Genomic DNA, 18,203 nt, shown 5'->3' with positions numbered 1-18,203 from the left:
TTTACATTGACAACCGCTACGAGGACGGTGGCGCTAGTGTACGTACGTACAGCTTCCATTTCACGGCGCCGATCGGGCTCAATTAACGTGTAAATTGTTGTTACTGCTGAATTTGTAAACTTTTCACTTTAATACCTTCCAAACCGGACATTTTTATATCTTGAAACGTAACGTGCCCCGATTCGAGTTTTTGCAAAGTCTTGTTTGGCGCCCACAGAACGATTATTTTTGTAGTTAGACTTCGATAGGTCGGTCAATCGGATAATGTAGTGGTGGAAATCTAGCGACACGAACGGAACGCCTTTCACGTTCAAAGACGACCGCACAACCGCCCGCATTATCCTTTCGATTCGTGTTACAGTAGACTGTGAAATAGCATAGATAAATAAATGTATAGTGTTGACATTTTGTTTCTGACTAGTTACACATATTTTTATAATAACGCTTCCCACTTTCGCAGTTGAGTTGATGTATAATGAAGACAGCACACCCGTGCAATTGTTATGAATTCGTTAGTTAGAACTTACACGTTATTGTTAACATATGTTTTTCATATGTATGTTTGAATTTGATGTAACAATAAAATATTTTATATCGGTGGGTTCCATTATTATTACTTCATTCCATGGAGGTGCGTTTTCGGGGGTAGCAATAAAAAAGCATTTTAGAACCATAATCGTGTATATCAAGTCCTTTTACAAACAATGAACAATTTTTAGAAAATCATTCGATAAAAAGCTACCCACAAGTAATAACAATAAACCAAAGTCTCAATTTAATTCTCTTCGAGTGCTTACAATTCGACGAAAATAAGAAAGAAGTAACTGATCGTTTACATTTCGAACTGACCTTATGGTGGAGTGCGGTTTTCCCGCCAAAATCTTCTCACAATGTTTCCGTAAACCAAATCTCGCTGTTGATTGTTGGAGCTCGAATCCGGTGGGCTGCGCATGAGATATGTCAAAATTTGGACGTTTTTTTGGCGGGAAATCGCGGTGTACAGGAAAAAAAATTTTTGTTGCTAAAATGTAGGCTAAACGTTTTAAATAAATTATAAGCTTTATGTAAAAATGCATTAACTCCTTGTATACACTACGTAAGGAATATACACATCACATTAAAACACCCATTCTGAATATCATAATACAGGGTGTTAGTAAATGGTTGGGAATAAATTTCGGGGTGAATTCCTTATGAAAAATGTGGCTTAAAACCTAAATAAAGTTTTTCGTTAAAATGAGTAGTTTTCTCAAAAAAATAAAAAGAAATGTATTCTGGCATATTCGTTTTTTTTTAAATACTGCGAAATAATAATGGTTTAAGGAAAAAATTTAAATGTGGAACGTTGGATTAAAAAAAAAAAATCAAAACTAATGCGATTTTATGCAGACAAATGAACTAATTAGAGAAACTCTCCATTTTTTTTTTTAGAAAACTACTCATTTTAACGAAAAACTTTATTTAGGTTTTAAGCCACATTTTTCGTAAGGAATTCACCCTGAAATGTATTCCCAACCATTTACTAACACCCTGTATAGTAATACTAGCATTATTTAAATTGTCTAGTTATATTTTATGTACAAATATTTACACATCTATTTTATATTAATATAAAAATTAGAACTAATTTCTGTACATTATAAATATAATTTAATTCTTAGAATCGAAAAAAAAAAGATGATATAAAACCCCACTAAAATCCACAAGTAGGTGTACCAAATGTTATACAAATCTCAATAATTTAATAGAATATGGCTACAGGAGTAGATGAAGTGAATTACATCCGTACACGATGTCCATTATGATTCCAAATCATCTTCTCGTTGACTCGAAAAGTACGACACCAATCCCCCGAACTCACCCCCCGACTCCTCGTCGAACGACTTACTGTTACTGTTCTCGGACGGGTTCACCTGACCCTCGTTCGCGAACTGCTCCGAATAAGGCGAATTCTGATAGACGGTGGGCGGCAGCGCCTCCTCCGGCTGACCGAACTGTCCGTAGTGGTAGGCGGGGGGCATGCTGGGATGGTACGGCGACAAGTTAGGCCTGGGCGGCTGCAAGTGGGGTGGTGCCACCATGTGAATGTGTCGCGGTCCGGCGCTCGTCGTGCTTATCATCGGGAATCTCTGGACAGGAGGCGGTCGCGTGTACGGCGGGGGCGGCGTCTCGTTCTTGTTGCTTCCCGGGCTGCTCGAAGCCGGCGAGACGACGCGCGCGGGCGAGTTGTGATCGGCTATACTGATCGTGCCGCCGCCCGAAGGCGACGGGTCCATGGGCCGGTGGGAGTGGTACATGAGAGGGGAAGGATTGCGGATCTGGTGTGGCTGGGGAGGGGCGGCGGCGCTGCGCGGATAGTGGTTCATGTTCGGCGGCAGCTGCCGGTAAGGGCTGGACACCTGCGGTCGTATGGTGGCACCTGAAATACCAAAAAAAAAGCAATGGAAAGTGTTGTTCCCCCATCGGTTAAACGCAAACTATACAGTTCTAGTTCTACCAACCTTGAAATAGTTATTTGTACAACTAATTATGAAAGTCATACTTTTTTTCACGAATTTGCAGATTGATTAACGAGGGCGTAGCAAATAAGTGAAAAAAAGAGACTTTCATAACCTATTGCACATACTATTTTCATATAGAAAAAAGTTGAGAAATTTGGTCTAAAAGGATTTATGAAAAATTTAAAAAAAAAAAAAAATTGGTATGCTTTGACAATCATCTCCAAGGAGATGGAATAAAATGATGCAAAAAGTACCACTTTCACTACGATTTTTCGTGTAAAAAGTGCCACTTTCATTACGATATGCAAAAAAATAGTATAGCATGTAACTGTCAAAATATTTTGTTTTTCGTGATCGACTCTCACCTTGGATGTACTGTCCGAGGTGGGCCGGCGACGGCGACATGGCGTGGTGCACTTCCTCGTCCCTGTCGGCCATCGCGGCGAACTGCTTGGGTCGTATCGTACCGATCGGATAACCCGGTTGTCCAGGCTTGCTCTGCAACATCCTGGTAATCACAGACGGAGTCGGTTGACTCTGAGAGAACGGTTGCGGAGGAGCGGCGATCTCGATGTTGCTTTCTTGACCGGACAGGTCGGTCGGAAGGGTCTTGTTGGCGGCAGCCATCGCCATGAACGCCGTCGATTCCTGTTGTCTGACCGAGCCCAGGTTGGCGACCGCCTCCTCCAGACTTTTCTTGTTCCTCGCTGCACCTGAAAATTGAGTAAATCCAATCGACACGCTCGACCAACAATTGTTACCTCTGCGTTTCTTCTGTGGATCGTCCAAGCCCTCTCCGGCTGTGCCCAATTCGGCAAACATCGGCAACGACACTCCCGGCGGTTCCGACAGCTCGTCGTTATTCTCCGAATTGATGATCAAGTTGTCGACATTACCGACCAGGGGTTCTTGCATCGGTCCGCTGAATTGGAAATGTTCCTTTTTTTTCGGCCTCTTTTTCAAATCTTGCTGTTGGGGCATCTGCATCGGCAGCACACCTTCCAGTTTCTTCGCTTCTCTTTCCTTCCTTCGTTTTTCCTTCTCGAGCTGCAGCGCCACCAACTGCAACTGTTTGTTGGCGTACTCTTCCTCCTCCATCATTTTCTCCATCTCGTTCTCGTCCATCATCTCGACGTTCCTGTTGATTTGATCGATCGGATTCGGTTCGTCCTCGCCGTCTTCCTCTCGCATCAGTTGACTCCTGGACGAAGGGATTCCTTCAGGTAACAATTGAGTGAATCTGGCGTCGGTGTACGACTGGATGTGCACTTTGGGAGGTTTCGGATTCACATTTTCTTCACCCGAATCGGCCTCTTCTTCGTCGGTGATCTTGTCGTCTTCGTCGATCTCTTCGTCTTCGTTGGCGACGTACTCCTCTTCGCTCTCTATCCTCGGGGGAGGTCTCTTGACTCTGTCCTCGTCACTGTCCGAACCAAGTGCATCGACGTAGTTGATCTTCTTGCCTCGTGTTCTTCGTCCTGGACCCTCGTCTTCACCGTCCAAACCGAATTTGATCTTAGGTTTCTTCTTTTTGTACACCTCCGCGTCCGAGTCGTCGTTCTTTTTCTTTTTCTTCGTCTTCTTCTTCTTGGTGGTGGTGGCAGCCGCCTTCTTCTGTCTGCTGGCAGGTTTCCGTCGCCTGCGACCCCAAGAACGGTCGCTCTCTTCCGATTCGGACTCGTCCCAAATCGAGCGTTTCTTCTTCCGTCGAGGTGCATCGTCCTCGTCTTCACTGTCTCCGTCGTCGACTGCAACAGACAATCAACAACAAATCGACGGTGACTTATAGCGTGATCGACATAAAATGCAACTTACTGAAGTCGGCGTCGTACCGCGACGTCCTCGCACGCGTCGACCTCCTGACCGGATCATTGCCCTTCCTTCTACCTCGACCGCTCTCCAAAACCTCGCTGTCTTCGCTTCCCAGATCCTCCTCGAAGTCGTCGTCGGATTCGCTACTCGTCCCCTTGAAATCCTCGTCAGAATCGGAATCGTCGGCGCTGCTTATGTCCAACGAATTCAACTTTCTGTGTTTTTTCCTTCCGATGATCTTCTTGCGGATACCTTGCACGGGTTCGTCGTCCGAGTAGAGCGGCTTCGCTTCTTTGTCCTTCTCCTGGACCGGCACCACTGGCGGTAGAGGTTCCTCTTCGCATTCTTCCGCGACAGCGACCTCCGATTCCTTCTTTCTCTCTTCTTCTTTTTCGGCATTCACTATGGTCGCTATGTCCTTTCCCCGACCCTGATTTCCCGCCCCCTTCACCGCCTCCATCTCATCTTGAATTGCCGAATTTATCAAGTCGTCGTAGTCGTTGAATCTGTAACTGTGAGCTTGCCGTCTTTGTCTCAGCTGATAGATCGGTTCGTCGGACTCGCTTCCCGACTCCGATCCCGAACCGCTGCCCGAACCCGACTCCGATTCCTCACTGCTGGTCTCTTCATCGTCCACCTCTTCGTCATCGTCTTCCTGCTTGGTGCCGAGTCTGCGCTTCTTGATGTTCTCCGTCTCCTTGGTCGGCAAGACGCTGTTTAAGCTGATACCGACGTACGCCAATCGCTGTTTCCGTCGGTCTTCTATCTCTTTCTTGCTCAACTTCTTGTCGTACTCTTTGAGTTTTTCTTGGAGCTTCTTCAGGAGCGTGGAGTGTTGGCACGGGGGACAGAACCAATCGCCCTCCGGAATGACGAGAAGAGGAGGTCTCAGACACGAGCAGTGCCAACCGTTGTCGCAACGATCGCAAAGCAGGATCCACTCCGGGTGGTCCGATTTGCCGCACTTCTGACACGGACAATCATCAACTTCTTCGACGTCCGACTCTGAAAACACGCATTCCGCATTTTTTCAATGTCACCGAGTCTCGTCAGAACTATATTCCGACTCACCTTTCCGCGCAGTCCGAGCCCTCTTCAGCGGCAGAGCCTCTCCATCTGCTTCCATGTCGCTTTCAGGCGAAAATTCGTGGTCGGACACGTACTGCAGTACTTCGTCGTCCGACTCTTCGGCGATTTCTTCTTCTTCTTCTTCGTCCGTACTGCTGGAGTCGCTGCTCGACCTCCAAGGATTGAACTCGTCAAACAACTTCCTGTGTTTCTTCTTTTTCTTTTTGCGCTTCTTCGAATCGGCACTGTCATCTTCTCCCGCATCGTCGTCATCGACGTCGTTCTTCAGCTTCTTCTTGTCGACCTTGTAGTCCTACAACAACAACACCAAGTTCGATGTCGAGCTGAAACGTTCACGTTATTCACCTTGTCCTCGGATTTCTTCGATTTCTTTTTCTTGTGGGTATCTTGCACTATCTCTTCCTCCAATTTTCTTCTTTCGGCTTCCTCCTTTATCTTCAGCTGCGCTATCCTCCTGGACTGTCGCACCCCGATCGTCGTCTCCTCTGCGAAACCCAACGGTTTGTCCGGATCTATTCCCAGACTCGACAACAACCTCTCTAAAACATTCGCAAATTACAAACTGACCGACACCGTACGCTCTCCTACTCACTGTTCTTGTTCAGCTTCTTCTTCTTCTGACTGGCTTCCTCTGCTTCTCTCTCGGCATCGCTACTTACCACTACCGCTTCTTCGTTCTTCGCCTGGTCGACCTTCTTGTACTTTTTCTTTCCGCTTTTGTCTTCAGTTTGTTCGTTTTTGTTGTCGTCGTCGCTGCTGATCAATTCTTGTTTTTTCTGTTCTTCTATGCTCTTCCTGAGTTTGACGTCGACTGCACGTTTGGTCTTCATCTTCTGGCGCTTCCCCGCCGTTTCTTCGACTTCTTCTGAATTGGGCGGACTCTCGTGTCCTCTTTTTCGCAGACCACTCCTCGTCAATGGAGGGGTGGGAGTCGGAGATTCGTTGAAGTCCAAAGAAAAACTCGACAACGACATTGGGTTTTCCTTTTGTTTAGCTTCTTCCTCCGACTCGGCCAGAGGATCGTTATCGGGAAGCTCTACGATGTCACTGCTGCTGCTGCTCTCCACCAACACCGTTTCAGCGGCATTTGGAGAGGTGACCGATACGGGAGACGCGTCCGTTGTTTCTTGCTTGTTAACCTCTTCGATTTCGTTCGTCTCCTTCTTACTCCGAGTCGGCTTCTTCGCACCATCCTCTTCTTGAACTTCTTCGTTTGACATTTTCATCTTCTTGCTGGAATCTCCTTCCGGAGATTCTTCTTTTTCAGTCTTCTGCATGACTCGAGAGCGTCCTCTTCGCGGTGGCTGCAGCAACATCAATTCTTCTGGCTTCTCTTCGGGTTCTTCAAGTTTTGACGCACGCGTCCGTCTAGTGAAAATCCTCGGTTTGTCCGCCGCCACCTGATCCGAATTGTTTTTCCGACCACGATTACTCTTATTGATCGCGTTGTTCGTCGTTTCTTCCTTTTCGCAAATTTTCTTATCTTCTATCTTGTCCGACTCCTTGAGAACGACGATAGCCTCTTTAGTTATGATTTCGTCCTGCTTCACTTCGTTATGATGTGACACATTTGTAACGTCATCTTTAATTATACTTGTATCCTTTGCTTCAGTTTCTTCGACCTTCAAATTTACGTTTTTCTCATCTTCGAACTTGTCAATATTTGGAGCTTCCCTGTTCTCCGTATCGACGTCGTCTTCGACTTTCAAGTCAACCTCCGTCTCTTTAATTTTCTCCAAGTGTGGAGGTTCGTCGTTTTCTGCTTCTGCTACATCTTCATTTTCTAAATTCTCCGAATTTTCACTTTTCATCTCATCGATCTTGACAATTTGCCCGTCATCAATTGAAACATTTTCATTTTTCAACTCATCGGAATTCCTCTCCCCCTCAATCTCATCTACAATTTGTGGTTGACTGTCACCCGTTTCAACGACACTTTCGTGTTTCGAGTCGGCCAAATTCTCTTTACTTTCGATTACGACTGGAGGTTGATTGTCTTGTTCTATTTTGTCGTCAACATTTTCATTTTTTGACTCGACCGCAGGCTCCAAATTTTTACCGACCAGGACCTTGACATCTTCACTCCTTAACTCGCTTTTCATGTCTTCGCTTTTCGGTAATCGACTGTAATCCGAAACAGTACCGTCGTCGATGACGTGCTCAACATCATGACAATCTTTTTTTTCGTCTATCGCCACCACGGCTTCCTTCTCTTCCACATTACCTACTCTATCATTTTTCAAATCTATTGCATCTTCCCTTTCTTCCGCTTTCAACGAATCGTCCTTCACATCAGCGATCGCAACTTCTTTCTTCGCTTCGGCGGCACCATGTACACAGTGCCCATCTTCTCGATGATGATTCTCCGCGACTTGATTTTCACTTTTATTCGAGTTTGCTTCTTCAATGGATTTTTTCGTTTCTTCACCCACAAGATAGGAGTACTTTTTGACGCAAATTTCTTCAATTACAGGCACTGGCTCTATTATTTCGTCATGGTTGGATGGAGTAGAGTTGTCTTCATTGGCGTTTGTTGCGCTGACGCTCGCCTCACATTCGACCGGCATCAAATTTTCCTTGTTGGTGTCTTCGGTCTCCTCGCATTCGACCAAAGCCGCTGTCACACTTGGGATCTCCAGAGCGTTGTTTACTTTGATTGTGTCATCACGGAAGTCACTTTCCGGTACTAGTTGTTCTTGTAATTCCGCTTCGACCTGATCCTGTTCGTCTTGATCAACACTTGTACTGTTCCCGGTAGCATCTTGTACGACACTGACGTCTTCAACTTTGGTTTTTTCCGTTGCTTCTCGATTATCACTGGCCGGAAGGAACACGTCATCCTCCAACTTATCTCCTATTCTAGCTTCTATTGGTGTTTGGTGATCGACTTCATTGTCTAGAGGGCCCGTGTTTTCGCCGGACTGAACACAATCGCTGGTTTCGACCTTATTGTCCTCACCTCCATCGCCTATCCTATATCCGATGTCGCCTTTGACGTTCGAAGGCAAAACCTCCAGGTCTTCCGTCTTCTCCTGAGGCACTTTTGTTCCGAAACCGACCGTGGCGGGAGTGAATTGTAGACAACCGGGGCCGAAAAAGAACATCGACTTTTTCGGTGGCGGCGTCGTCGCCGGTTCCGCATCTTTTTCCTCGTCGTTTATCTGTTCCCACTTGTCGACAAGTTCTTTGACGTGACCGGTTGTCACCGTGTCTTTTGCGATGATCGTTTCTACATCCCACCTGGACTTCTTCGTCGGACTCCTAACCGTACTAAAAAATTTATTGTCAGTCTTTGTGTCGATTATCGTACCTAATTTGTAAGGGTTTTTTACAGGGGATGTAGGAACTTCTTCAGAAGACCCGGAAGAATTGACGCAATTCTTCGAATCACTAATACTGACGTAATCACTGTCACTAGTGTCTCTACCAGTACTTTTCCCACTACAATCACCGCTTTCCGATTGGGTCGGTTGAGAGTCCGCGGCCTTGTCCTCGTTCCCCGTCTGACAATCGACACCCTCGCCGGCCCCGCAGAAAAACAACACTTCCTCCTCGATTTCTTCCCCAACGATGGGGTTCACGCACTCGTTCTCGGCGCCGGTTCCCTCTCCCTTAACCAGCATAACCGGTTCCTCGACGGGTTCGCCGACGACTTCGTTTCCAACTTCCAGCCTCGTCTTTTTCACGACCTCCTCTTCTTCCTCGTCCTCGCGGGGACGCTTGCAAGTCGTCGTTTCCGACTCGTCTTCTATTTTACTTTCTTTTCGTTCTTCATCTTCTTCCCCTTGTTCTTCGTTTTGATCGAAACGGGCGTCTTCTTGAGGTGATATGTTCTCTTCTTTTTTCGATGATTCTTTCGATTCGCTGGAATTTTCTGAATCACCAGACATTTTCTTATTGGAATCGGACGAGGAGGAATCCACCTGACCCGTGTCTATTATCGGTTTCTCGACTAAACTGTTGCTGTCGTCTTCGTTGATGGCCGATTCCGAACTGACCTTGGAGTCGCCGTTGCTCAACTCGTGTATCAAAGAAACGAGACCCTCTCTGTCCCTGTGGACAACAATAGTGTCACTTTTCGTCTACGCCACGAAACCTCATCATCACTATTACAAAATTGGACACACAAAAACTCAGTTTTTGACGATACCGATTAAGCAAATTTGAAAAACACTCGTGCAACCTTATGTTGGCGATATTCTACTCTTCATTATTTATGAAATTTAAATAAATGACCCACGGACCTCCGCCCTGATACTCACTTGGCGACCAGAATCCACGTCTCTTCGTCCGGATCTTCCTTGTACACACGGATTTGACAGTTGTTGTCGTTCTGGAACCAGTAGGCGTGTCCCTGTTTATCCTTCCCCAACGGCTGGGACCGCAACTCCTCCGCTGACATCTTGTTGATTTCCGCCTTGAAGCGGGCGTTGTAATCGAATTGCATCTCGAGGAGTTCCTGGAGTCGACAAAAAAAATACATTTAAGCAAATATGACAGACAGATTTATTTGAATTACTTTAAGAACACGTAGCTTGGATGAAAGTCGTGCTTTCTTGTAACCGAACCGTTCGATTTCCCATGCATCCTGGACGCAGAAACCGTGACAGAATTTGATGATCGCCTTTTCCCAGCGTTCGTTCGAGACGGTCTTCCTCGATTTCCGTAAGAGTTTGATGTGAAGGTCGATTAATTCTTGGGGCACTGCAATCAAATTACGACAGATATAAGTAAATGTCGATCTTGTTCGACGACAAAACGGCCGTAAAATATGGACCAGGCAGGTGGGAAATGCAAAAAAATTGAGTTTTTCAACTGAACTTGAAAACATTACGATAAATCATAGCGCCGTTTTTCTGATCTTTACATTATTGCACGAGTGCACGACGAAAGTGAATCTTCTTGGTTTTCCGATGAGGTAAAAAAATAACGAGAGTTCAAAAAAATATTTGTGGTCAAGCGCGCAAGAACCTAACTTTGAAACTAGGACAAACTTTCGTTGGTTACTTCTAAAAAAAGAACTGTAAGAGTCTACACCACTGCTTCTTCGCTGAATAAACGATGTTTAACTGCTGAAATTACGCCATACGTCACTAGAAACAACTACCGGGCCGCTTCACCACAAATTTTTTGAACAAAAAATGCCGTATCAAAAATGATTAATCTCTGAACGCACCAAAATTCAATATTGAGCATCCAACGATGGAATAACCGCGAAATCTGCAATGTTCTTCAAATTTTGTACCAAAAAAAAACACTACTAAATATCAGTGCTGTCCGCAACGCGATGAAAAAGGTAAGAAGTAAATATCGACAAATTGAGGACAATGGAATCAATTTAATAGTCAGAAGTACAAATTAAAAAAAAAATAAATTCTCATCAGTGCACTTTTCACCTAAAAAATTACAGTGACAGTGACAAAAATTGACAGTTCACATGAAAGCGGCAAAAATTTCATAACATGGGCATGGCCTGCTTCGACTACAATCATTTATAATAACCCTGTATATTCAGTAAATGTTGTTAGACTCCGTCCACTGATAGATTGCACTTTTTTAAATATCCTTAGATAACAAAATCCCCAAACCATAACATTAAAATATTATCAAAGTATCGTAGATTGTGTTGGTAATACCTTGAAACATTCGCGCCACTGATTCTCATTGGTTCTTATAAAACCCACGCAAAAAATAAATTATATGACATTTCAAATTTGAAACTGTCAGTGCTGTCAAGTGGTTTAAGCATTTAGATTTGCGATTTTTCATCTTTAGAGCTATGTTTTGCGTTCCTCTGGTTTTAAAAGTTATTAGTTTTGATCGTGCTGCTGTTTTGATCTGTTCCGTTGCGATTTTTGTTGATTTTTTTGAATTCGTGAAGTGAGTGCGTGCCTCAAGAATCTAGCATAATGAACACTTTAAGTGACATTACAAACATCGAAAATGATTCAGAGGTAATTTTTGTTCATGCATTAAATAAATCTTTTGTTTGTGTTTAGCCATTTCCGAAAAAAGCTGGATATTTTAATTTCAGTAGCCAGCTTTTTTCGGAAATTAGAAAATGAATTGTGCCTTACATTTTTAATTCCGTCGGGCACATTATCACTCGTGAAATACTCTGTATTAATAAAACCCAATATATTACTCCTACTATACTGAAGTTTTCTTTCGTCTTTCCTAAATGCAAACATGCAGAATAATAATAAAACATCACGTGTAAACCTGCTCTTTCCATTTTTTAAATTTCGCGCCGAATCTATTTGTTGTAGCGTAGAGCGAACACTTTTAGTAACATTTATGTCAAGCAATATATGAGTGGACAGAGTTTATAATCTGTTTCAAAATCATAAATCCACCACCTGTTCAATTATGTTGACAGAAAAAAAAGATATCCCTAGAACAAGTTTCATTTTTTTGAGTTGGCCCAACCTCCCGCCGAAATTTGACATTGAACTGTTGAATTTATTTACGTAACACAATAGTTATTTATTTAACGAGTTCGTGTGTAATTTGGGCTTTTTTTGGCATGAGTGGCCAGTTTAAAACTCGAGTGAAACGAGAGTTTTAATGATCCATAAATAAAATGATAACAAAAAAAACACGATGAATTACGACCTAAATGACTGTCAATAGTTTTCTTTCATAACCCCACTTTTTTCTAACCCTTGCAAACACACTAAAAACAAAAGTTGGCGACGTCGTCGGTTGTATTTTCGAGGGAGAATGAATGCAGTGTTGGTGGATTTTTGATTTTGAAACAGATTATAAATCTTTTATTGATTGATGAATATATTTTTTTTAAGACTTTAGCCTACTCTATTTTTTAGTGACGCAGAACACTATTATCGTCTGGTTTGCATTTTGTCATTTGTCATTTTATTTTTTGACCCAGAATTTTTAATTTTTTTTTCCGAGTTCTACATGAAGCCAGTAGCTCGTGATTAAAATATCTGCACAACTTTCAAAATCACCCTGCATATAGATTTTTTTCAAAGAAGATAATATCGCGACCAAAAAATAGTAGGACAATACGTTACTGTAGACACTTCCAAAACTCATTCAAACTCATTCATTTTGGAAGTGTCTACAGTAATGTATTGTCCTACTATTTTTTGGCCGCGATAGTACCGGGTGATTTTAAATGATTGTGACTTTTTTTCTTAAGTTGGTAACATTTTTCATACATTATTTTGGCAAACTTGATACCTTTATCAATACATTGGCGTACGTACGTCATTTTGAAATTTTATGTATTAATAAATTGTGTGAAATAGGCGAGGACGCCTATGTTTATGTCAACTATCACATTAAAAAGCATAACCAGAATAGAGCAATTTTTTTTACCAACCTATAAAAAAAACTGTCACTTTAATTTAAAATCACCCGGTATCTACTACCATTTGCGAAAAAATTGTCGACTTCGTAGCACCTATTCATCCAATACAATTATCCAATTACATTTAATTAAATAATTTCGATCAAGTAATATTGCAACCCAATTTAAATGATTGCTCATCGGTAATGACTTCTACGAGTAATTTTTAATAATGATCAAGCTTTTCTATTGTTTTCTTAACTATATTTAATAATACGAAAAGGCTTATTGTTTAATCTTGGACTAGTTTCCACCGAAAACGACTGAATAATTTTTCCCACAGTTGTCCAAAACATTTGTGTTTTAAACGACTTTCATTAAATCTAATCAATGGAAATGTAATAAAACCAAAATATGTTTGTTAATTTTTTTTAATTTTGATGTAATGATAAAATAAAAAATTAATGTTAAGTCTTAAATGTAAATAAAAAGAGCTTATATTAATAACATAATTACATAAACATTTTTGTTTTATAATACAAAAATTTCCGATAATATTGCGGAATCTGGAAAAGTGCCCCGAATGCTTGCAGCGTTTCCACGTTGAATGGCAAGGGAAATCCTCTCGAAAAGGAATTTCTTTGATTTTGAATCGCCTGATTCCGCGATAAGTCGGTTTCCGATGACATTAATGAAATCGATGGCTTCTTTGCACCAAGGGCCTAAGGTTTCAAATGCTAAACCTTTAAACACGTAGTTTGACGAAATGATTGAACTATATTTGCTATGTTTGCGCTTGCAAGCCATTTCAGCGGCAGAACCTGAGACTTCAGATGATTTCAATACGTAACTGTCTGCAAGTGTATCTACAACAGTGACGTCCCAAACCAAAGGTTGACCTTTAATCCACGGTACTAAAGTCATCCCATCTGGGCGTTTTCCGTCATCCCGAGACAGTCCGTTTGGTTCTAAAGTTGAATTCACATGAATAGAAGTTAAAGACCGGTTGATAATGGAATTAATTTCAGTGTGTCTTGAAAATCTACCACTGCTTTTGAAACAGCTTAGACCGTGGGTGCCAATTTCGTCAACTTTCGCATTGCATTTGCAAATATGAGGTGTACAAAGATTACAACCCAATCTTAAACCAATACAAACTTGGAAGGAAGTGTTATCTAAAAGAGTACCAATATTAGGAGAAGGTATTGCATGTAACCAAGATCCTGATTCTCTGCATTGCAAAGCTTTAAAACGAGCCAAGTCTCTAGGTGAATTAAAGATTAAGTCATTGGCAATTATTCCTTTGATATTAATATTATCCCAATTCTTCTGAAATTGTGGAATTGTTGGTATTTCGTTCTCATTTGCTACACCCCAGACTGCTAAAGCTTCATCATAATGGTGAATATTAAGCTCATTATCCTTTGAGTTTAGTAATAAAGAAACAAGCTTTTTAACCCCATTAATTGAAGATAGGAAAGCAGGGAGGCAAATATCGGAAATGCGACGAATTCCCAGACCACCAAATCTAATCGGTAAAGTGTAAATTAAATGTAAATTAATAAATTTAAGGCAAAGTTCTTACTGGAATTTGTTTATATTTTGACAAATGTTTCCATAACATTATTTTATTAATAGCATCAGTTACCATGTCATCAATACTTTGGTAAAGCAATACAAGAAATAACAAAAAGTACATAACATTTTTGTTTTACAATACAAAAATTTCCGATAATAATGCGGAATCTGGAAAAGTGCCTCGAATGCTTGCAGCGTTTCCACGTTGAATGGCAAGGGAAATCCTCTCGAAACGGAATTTCTTTGATTTTGAACCGCACGATTCCGCAATAAGTCGATTTCCGATTACATTAATGAATTCGATGGATTCTTTGCACCAAGGGCCTAAGGTTTCAAAGGCTAAACCTTTAAATATTTCATCGTATTTTCCCTTTCCACTTTTTATTATTAATAAGAAAAATTTTGTTAAGGACACCTTCCAAAATGAAACAGAAATCATATGAAAAGAAAATATCTTTGCTTAAAATCAGTATTGCACTGAAACAATACAATATGTATTGCACTGAAACAATACAATATATCAGGTGTGTCAAAATGGACGGACTGGCGTTTCAATAGCATTGTATAACATAGACCCCGATTTTGTACCAAAAACTGTTCTGCAGCTTTCAGTTAAAGAAAAAACTCTCAGAAAGTGAAAATGGCAGCAACGCAATAGGTAACTAAAAACTACCGTATGTAGTTTTCATGGTTACATTTTTTTTCTCTCAGTCGTAGTAATAATAAATAAATGTAATATTTCAAGTACTATTGCGATCATTAAATTATGGACATCATTTTTCTGTCATATAAAAAAAAATACTCTAAATCATGCTTTATTGAAATTGTCACACATGAATGATGAAATTGTCAAATTTATCACCAATTTGTCAATATGAGTGATGACAAAATATTATCTTTATTTATTTATTTTCTATTTTTTATTAATTAAAACCTCATTCTATTGCATTTGTCTGATTTTTAAAACTTCTTGAATGATTTGTCGGTAAATCTGAAATTCACATTTTCAAAATTGACACAACAATCAAAATTAAGGTTATTAATACATAAAGGTCGTTTTGGAATGTATGACAGCACAATGACATTAGTGTCCAAAATTTATTGATCGCAATTGTACCTGTAATATTTTAAATTTATCTTGTGTTTAAGAATACGGCGGAGGACTTGGGGAATTATTTTGCTTTACAAGAAAAATTGCGGAATTCCTTATTCATTTTTGCGTAGTTTATTTAAATGAAACTTAAAGCTACGTGTCGCTTAATAAATGTCACTGTGTTGCATCGCTTGCAAAACGTCCCTTTATTACCGTAAGAATCCCTTAAAATTAAGCCCAAAATCACGAAGGCTTCATATATTTCTATATAAAACGTAACAATACCTTAAAGGACGTGGATGTAATTGCTGGAACTCCTGAACATACAAAAATGTTTAAATGTACCTACGAGTTTCGTGCTTTTCATACAATATACAATTTTTTCTTTGAAATTATTCAGCCCGAAAAGGTAGCAACGTTATTATAAAATACGTAAATTACCGAGTAAACAGTAAGTATAACAGGGATTTTAAATATTACCAACAGCTTGTCAACCTGACAGTGCGGATGTCAGGTGAACGGAAATCAAAGCCGCCAACCTGATAAAACAGGAAATAAGTACACTAGGAGGTAACTGTGACAACCTTACTTTCTATCTTGAAATTGATTGCACTGACAGCTAAGTTTAAAAATATAACAATTTTAAAGATAAAAATCTTATTTTCGTTACAAATCGTTTGGTAGATTCCCACATTTGCAAAGTAAAATAATTTTTCGTCTAGGAATAGACAACGATGAAAATCTAAAACTAGATTATTTCTTTAGGCATTTGCATTATTTTTATTTACAGTCGCGAGCAATAAATTTTGGTCGTCAAGGTCAATCTTTGACGCAATTGAAAATGCTCCATCGTAAAAGTCATAACCTACCATCATGTTGTATGACATTAATTGTCATTTTGTTCTCATTTTTTTGACACTTTGTTGACATGGGCATAATCAGGCAGGAATTTGTTTTTAAATTTGTGACAATCTAACCAAATTTTGAAATGACATTGATGACCAAAATTTATTACTCGCGACAGTACATTCTTCAGATTGTCTTTCATTTTCTCCAATGATAATGAAATAAACATAAAATATTACAAACATCATTTTCATAAATATGCACTAGACAAACTTTGATTGAAACGTCGTATTAGTGTTACATACTTATTTTACATTTTTCGTTTCTTCTTTGACAGTAAATTGTCATTTATTGTTGTTAATCATTTTAGTGCAGAATATGTAATAATTTGATAATTGTCAAACAAAAATGTGAGTTAAGAAAATTAAAGCCAACATTTGTGTAGGCTGATCATCTAAAAAAATTTATAAAAAAAAATAAAAAATGAATTGCATTTAGTCATTTACTGTGGTATCTTGCGTAAAGCACTTGTGCATAACTATGTATACAGTGAGCGGCAAAAGTATGGAATAAATTCCTTATAACTGAATGCGAGAATCGTGCGTCGTTATAATAGTGTCTTTTACCGTTGTTTTTAACGGCAGTGATGTTTTTTTTTAATGAAGAAAACTTCTCCCAACACGAGGACAATGAAAAATGTATGAAAACTGGGATGGATCAAGTTACCATCCTATGGAAACGGGCATTTGACAGTTCTTTTTTTTGGGCAATTATTTTCTTGTGCGCAACGTGCTAAATTCCGCCTAAATATTTATAGTGGACGATTCTGTGGGTTGCGAGGGTCAACCTGCCCTCGACGCGGCTTGAGCCATGTGAAGAAAACGCATTTGTTTACAAAAAGGGGAACCTCGTCGGGTAGGGATAATTGCGAATCATCTCTCATGAATTTCCTGCCGCGGAGAAACGGCGTTTCTTTCGCACTTGGCCCCTTGTGTGCACGCAACCAGCCCCCGAGTCTCCGTCGGCGGCCCCAAACAATTCCGACCAAGTTCAGGGCCGCGGCGAACGCGGTCGGCGGCGCACTTTCAGTTACCTTCTTGTGTGTTTTCGAGCATCTCCTGCAGCTCCAAGAAGTCGATGCTCGCCAATCCGCATGTCACTCCGAATTTCTCCATAAACGCGCAGATAACGGCGAAATTCGGATCACTTTCACAAGAAGCTTCATTATCTGACGCCATTTGCAGCCGCTACGTTTGACAGGAGGCGTTCATGCAAACGAGAAAACACATTACAGTTCCGTCGTTTCGTGAAAATATCATATTGTCGGGCGAGCGGGGGACACCAAAACACTGCCACTAGCACTAGATGTGTTTATTTGGGGCGCACCGCCGACATCAGGAATTTTTTTCTTTGAATGGGACACAACAAATCAAGCAGGCGCTTTGCGTCGCTCATCCACTGATCCTGGGGACTTTTGGGTTCTTTTGGTTTAGAGAGAGTTTGTAGTTTAGTCGCAAAAACGTACGATAGGTGCCAGCAGGGTGGGCGCCAAAATTTGACTATTTTCACTGACAACTTAAAATTTTAATTTCAATGGGAACTATATTTACTAATTTGTGTTCTTTAGTTCGAATTTCTCACCGTCCTGATGAATACTTGGTCAAATAAGGCTCCAGGCGCGTCTCGACTATTCTTTGTCCGGTTCAACAATACCACGATAACAAAACGAACTGAAAAGTTGCCAATAATAAGACGACTGCAAAGCACTGAAGAAAAATTCTTAAGTTTTCCGCATACGTATTATTTTTGTTCTATCTATTTTCTCCTGTAGTTTGTATCAACTGCTACGTACTTGACAATCTACCTCGACCTTATCAAAATAAACTAGAGGGACTCATTTCTATACAAAATTCTTGTTCTAGAGATAACACTAAACAAATTTTTCACCAAAATAAAAGATTAAAGATGG

General features: G+C 40.8%; 1 protein-coding gene across 2 annotated transcripts; it reads right to left on the bottom strand.

The window, feature by feature from the left end:
* Positions 1-662: 662 nt before the first annotated feature.
* LOC138137256 (titin homolog) lies at positions 663-17,712 on the bottom strand. 2 transcript variants are annotated; one of them, XM_069056560.1, is made up of 10 exons: positions 17,328-17,712; positions 9,922-10,106; positions 9,665-9,861; positions 5,995-9,455; positions 5,748-5,941; positions 5,385-5,694; positions 4,317-5,318; positions 3,263-4,249; positions 2,867-3,214; positions 663-2,419 (listed from the first exon to the last, which is right to left on the bottom strand). In XM_069056560.1, exons 1-10 carry the CDS (start codon positions 17,470-17,472, stop codon positions 1,800-1,802), a joined length of 7,449 nt encoding a protein of 2,482 aa, XP_068912661.1. In that variant the 5' UTR covers positions 17,473-17,712; the 3' UTR covers positions 663-1,799. The 2 variants fall into 2 exon arrangements, with proteins under 2 accessions (XP_068912661.1, XP_068912662.1); XM_069056561.1 differs by having other exon boundaries at positions 2,867-3,208.
* Between the last annotated feature and the right edge of the window lie 491 nt (positions 17,713-18,203).

Source organism: Tenebrio molitor, chromosome 8 (genome assembly GCF_963966145.1).
Source record: "Tenebrio molitor chromosome 8, icTenMoli1.1, whole genome shotgun sequence".
Taxonomy (NCBI): domain Eukaryota; kingdom Metazoa; phylum Arthropoda; class Insecta; order Coleoptera; family Tenebrionidae; genus Tenebrio; species Tenebrio molitor.
This window is presented reverse-complemented; position numbering and strand designations above follow the sequence as displayed.

What these genes read in the sequence shown, in the direction of transcription:
- LOC138137256 (XM_069056560.1), bottom strand. Translation starts at nt 17,472, where the DNA reads ATGGCGTCAGATAATGAAGCTTCTTGTGAAAGTGATCCGAATTTCGCC. An exon ending in CGAAGAAATCCGAGGACAAG is followed by an intron (nt 5,695 to 5,747) that starts GTGAATAACGTG and finishes TTGTTGTTGTAG; the next exon opens with GACTACAAGGTCGACAAGAA. An exon ending in TCCACAGAAGAAACGCAGAG is followed by an intron (nt 3,215 to 3,262) that starts GTAACAATTGTT and finishes CTCAATTTTCAG; the next exon opens with GTGCAGCGAGGAACAAGAAA.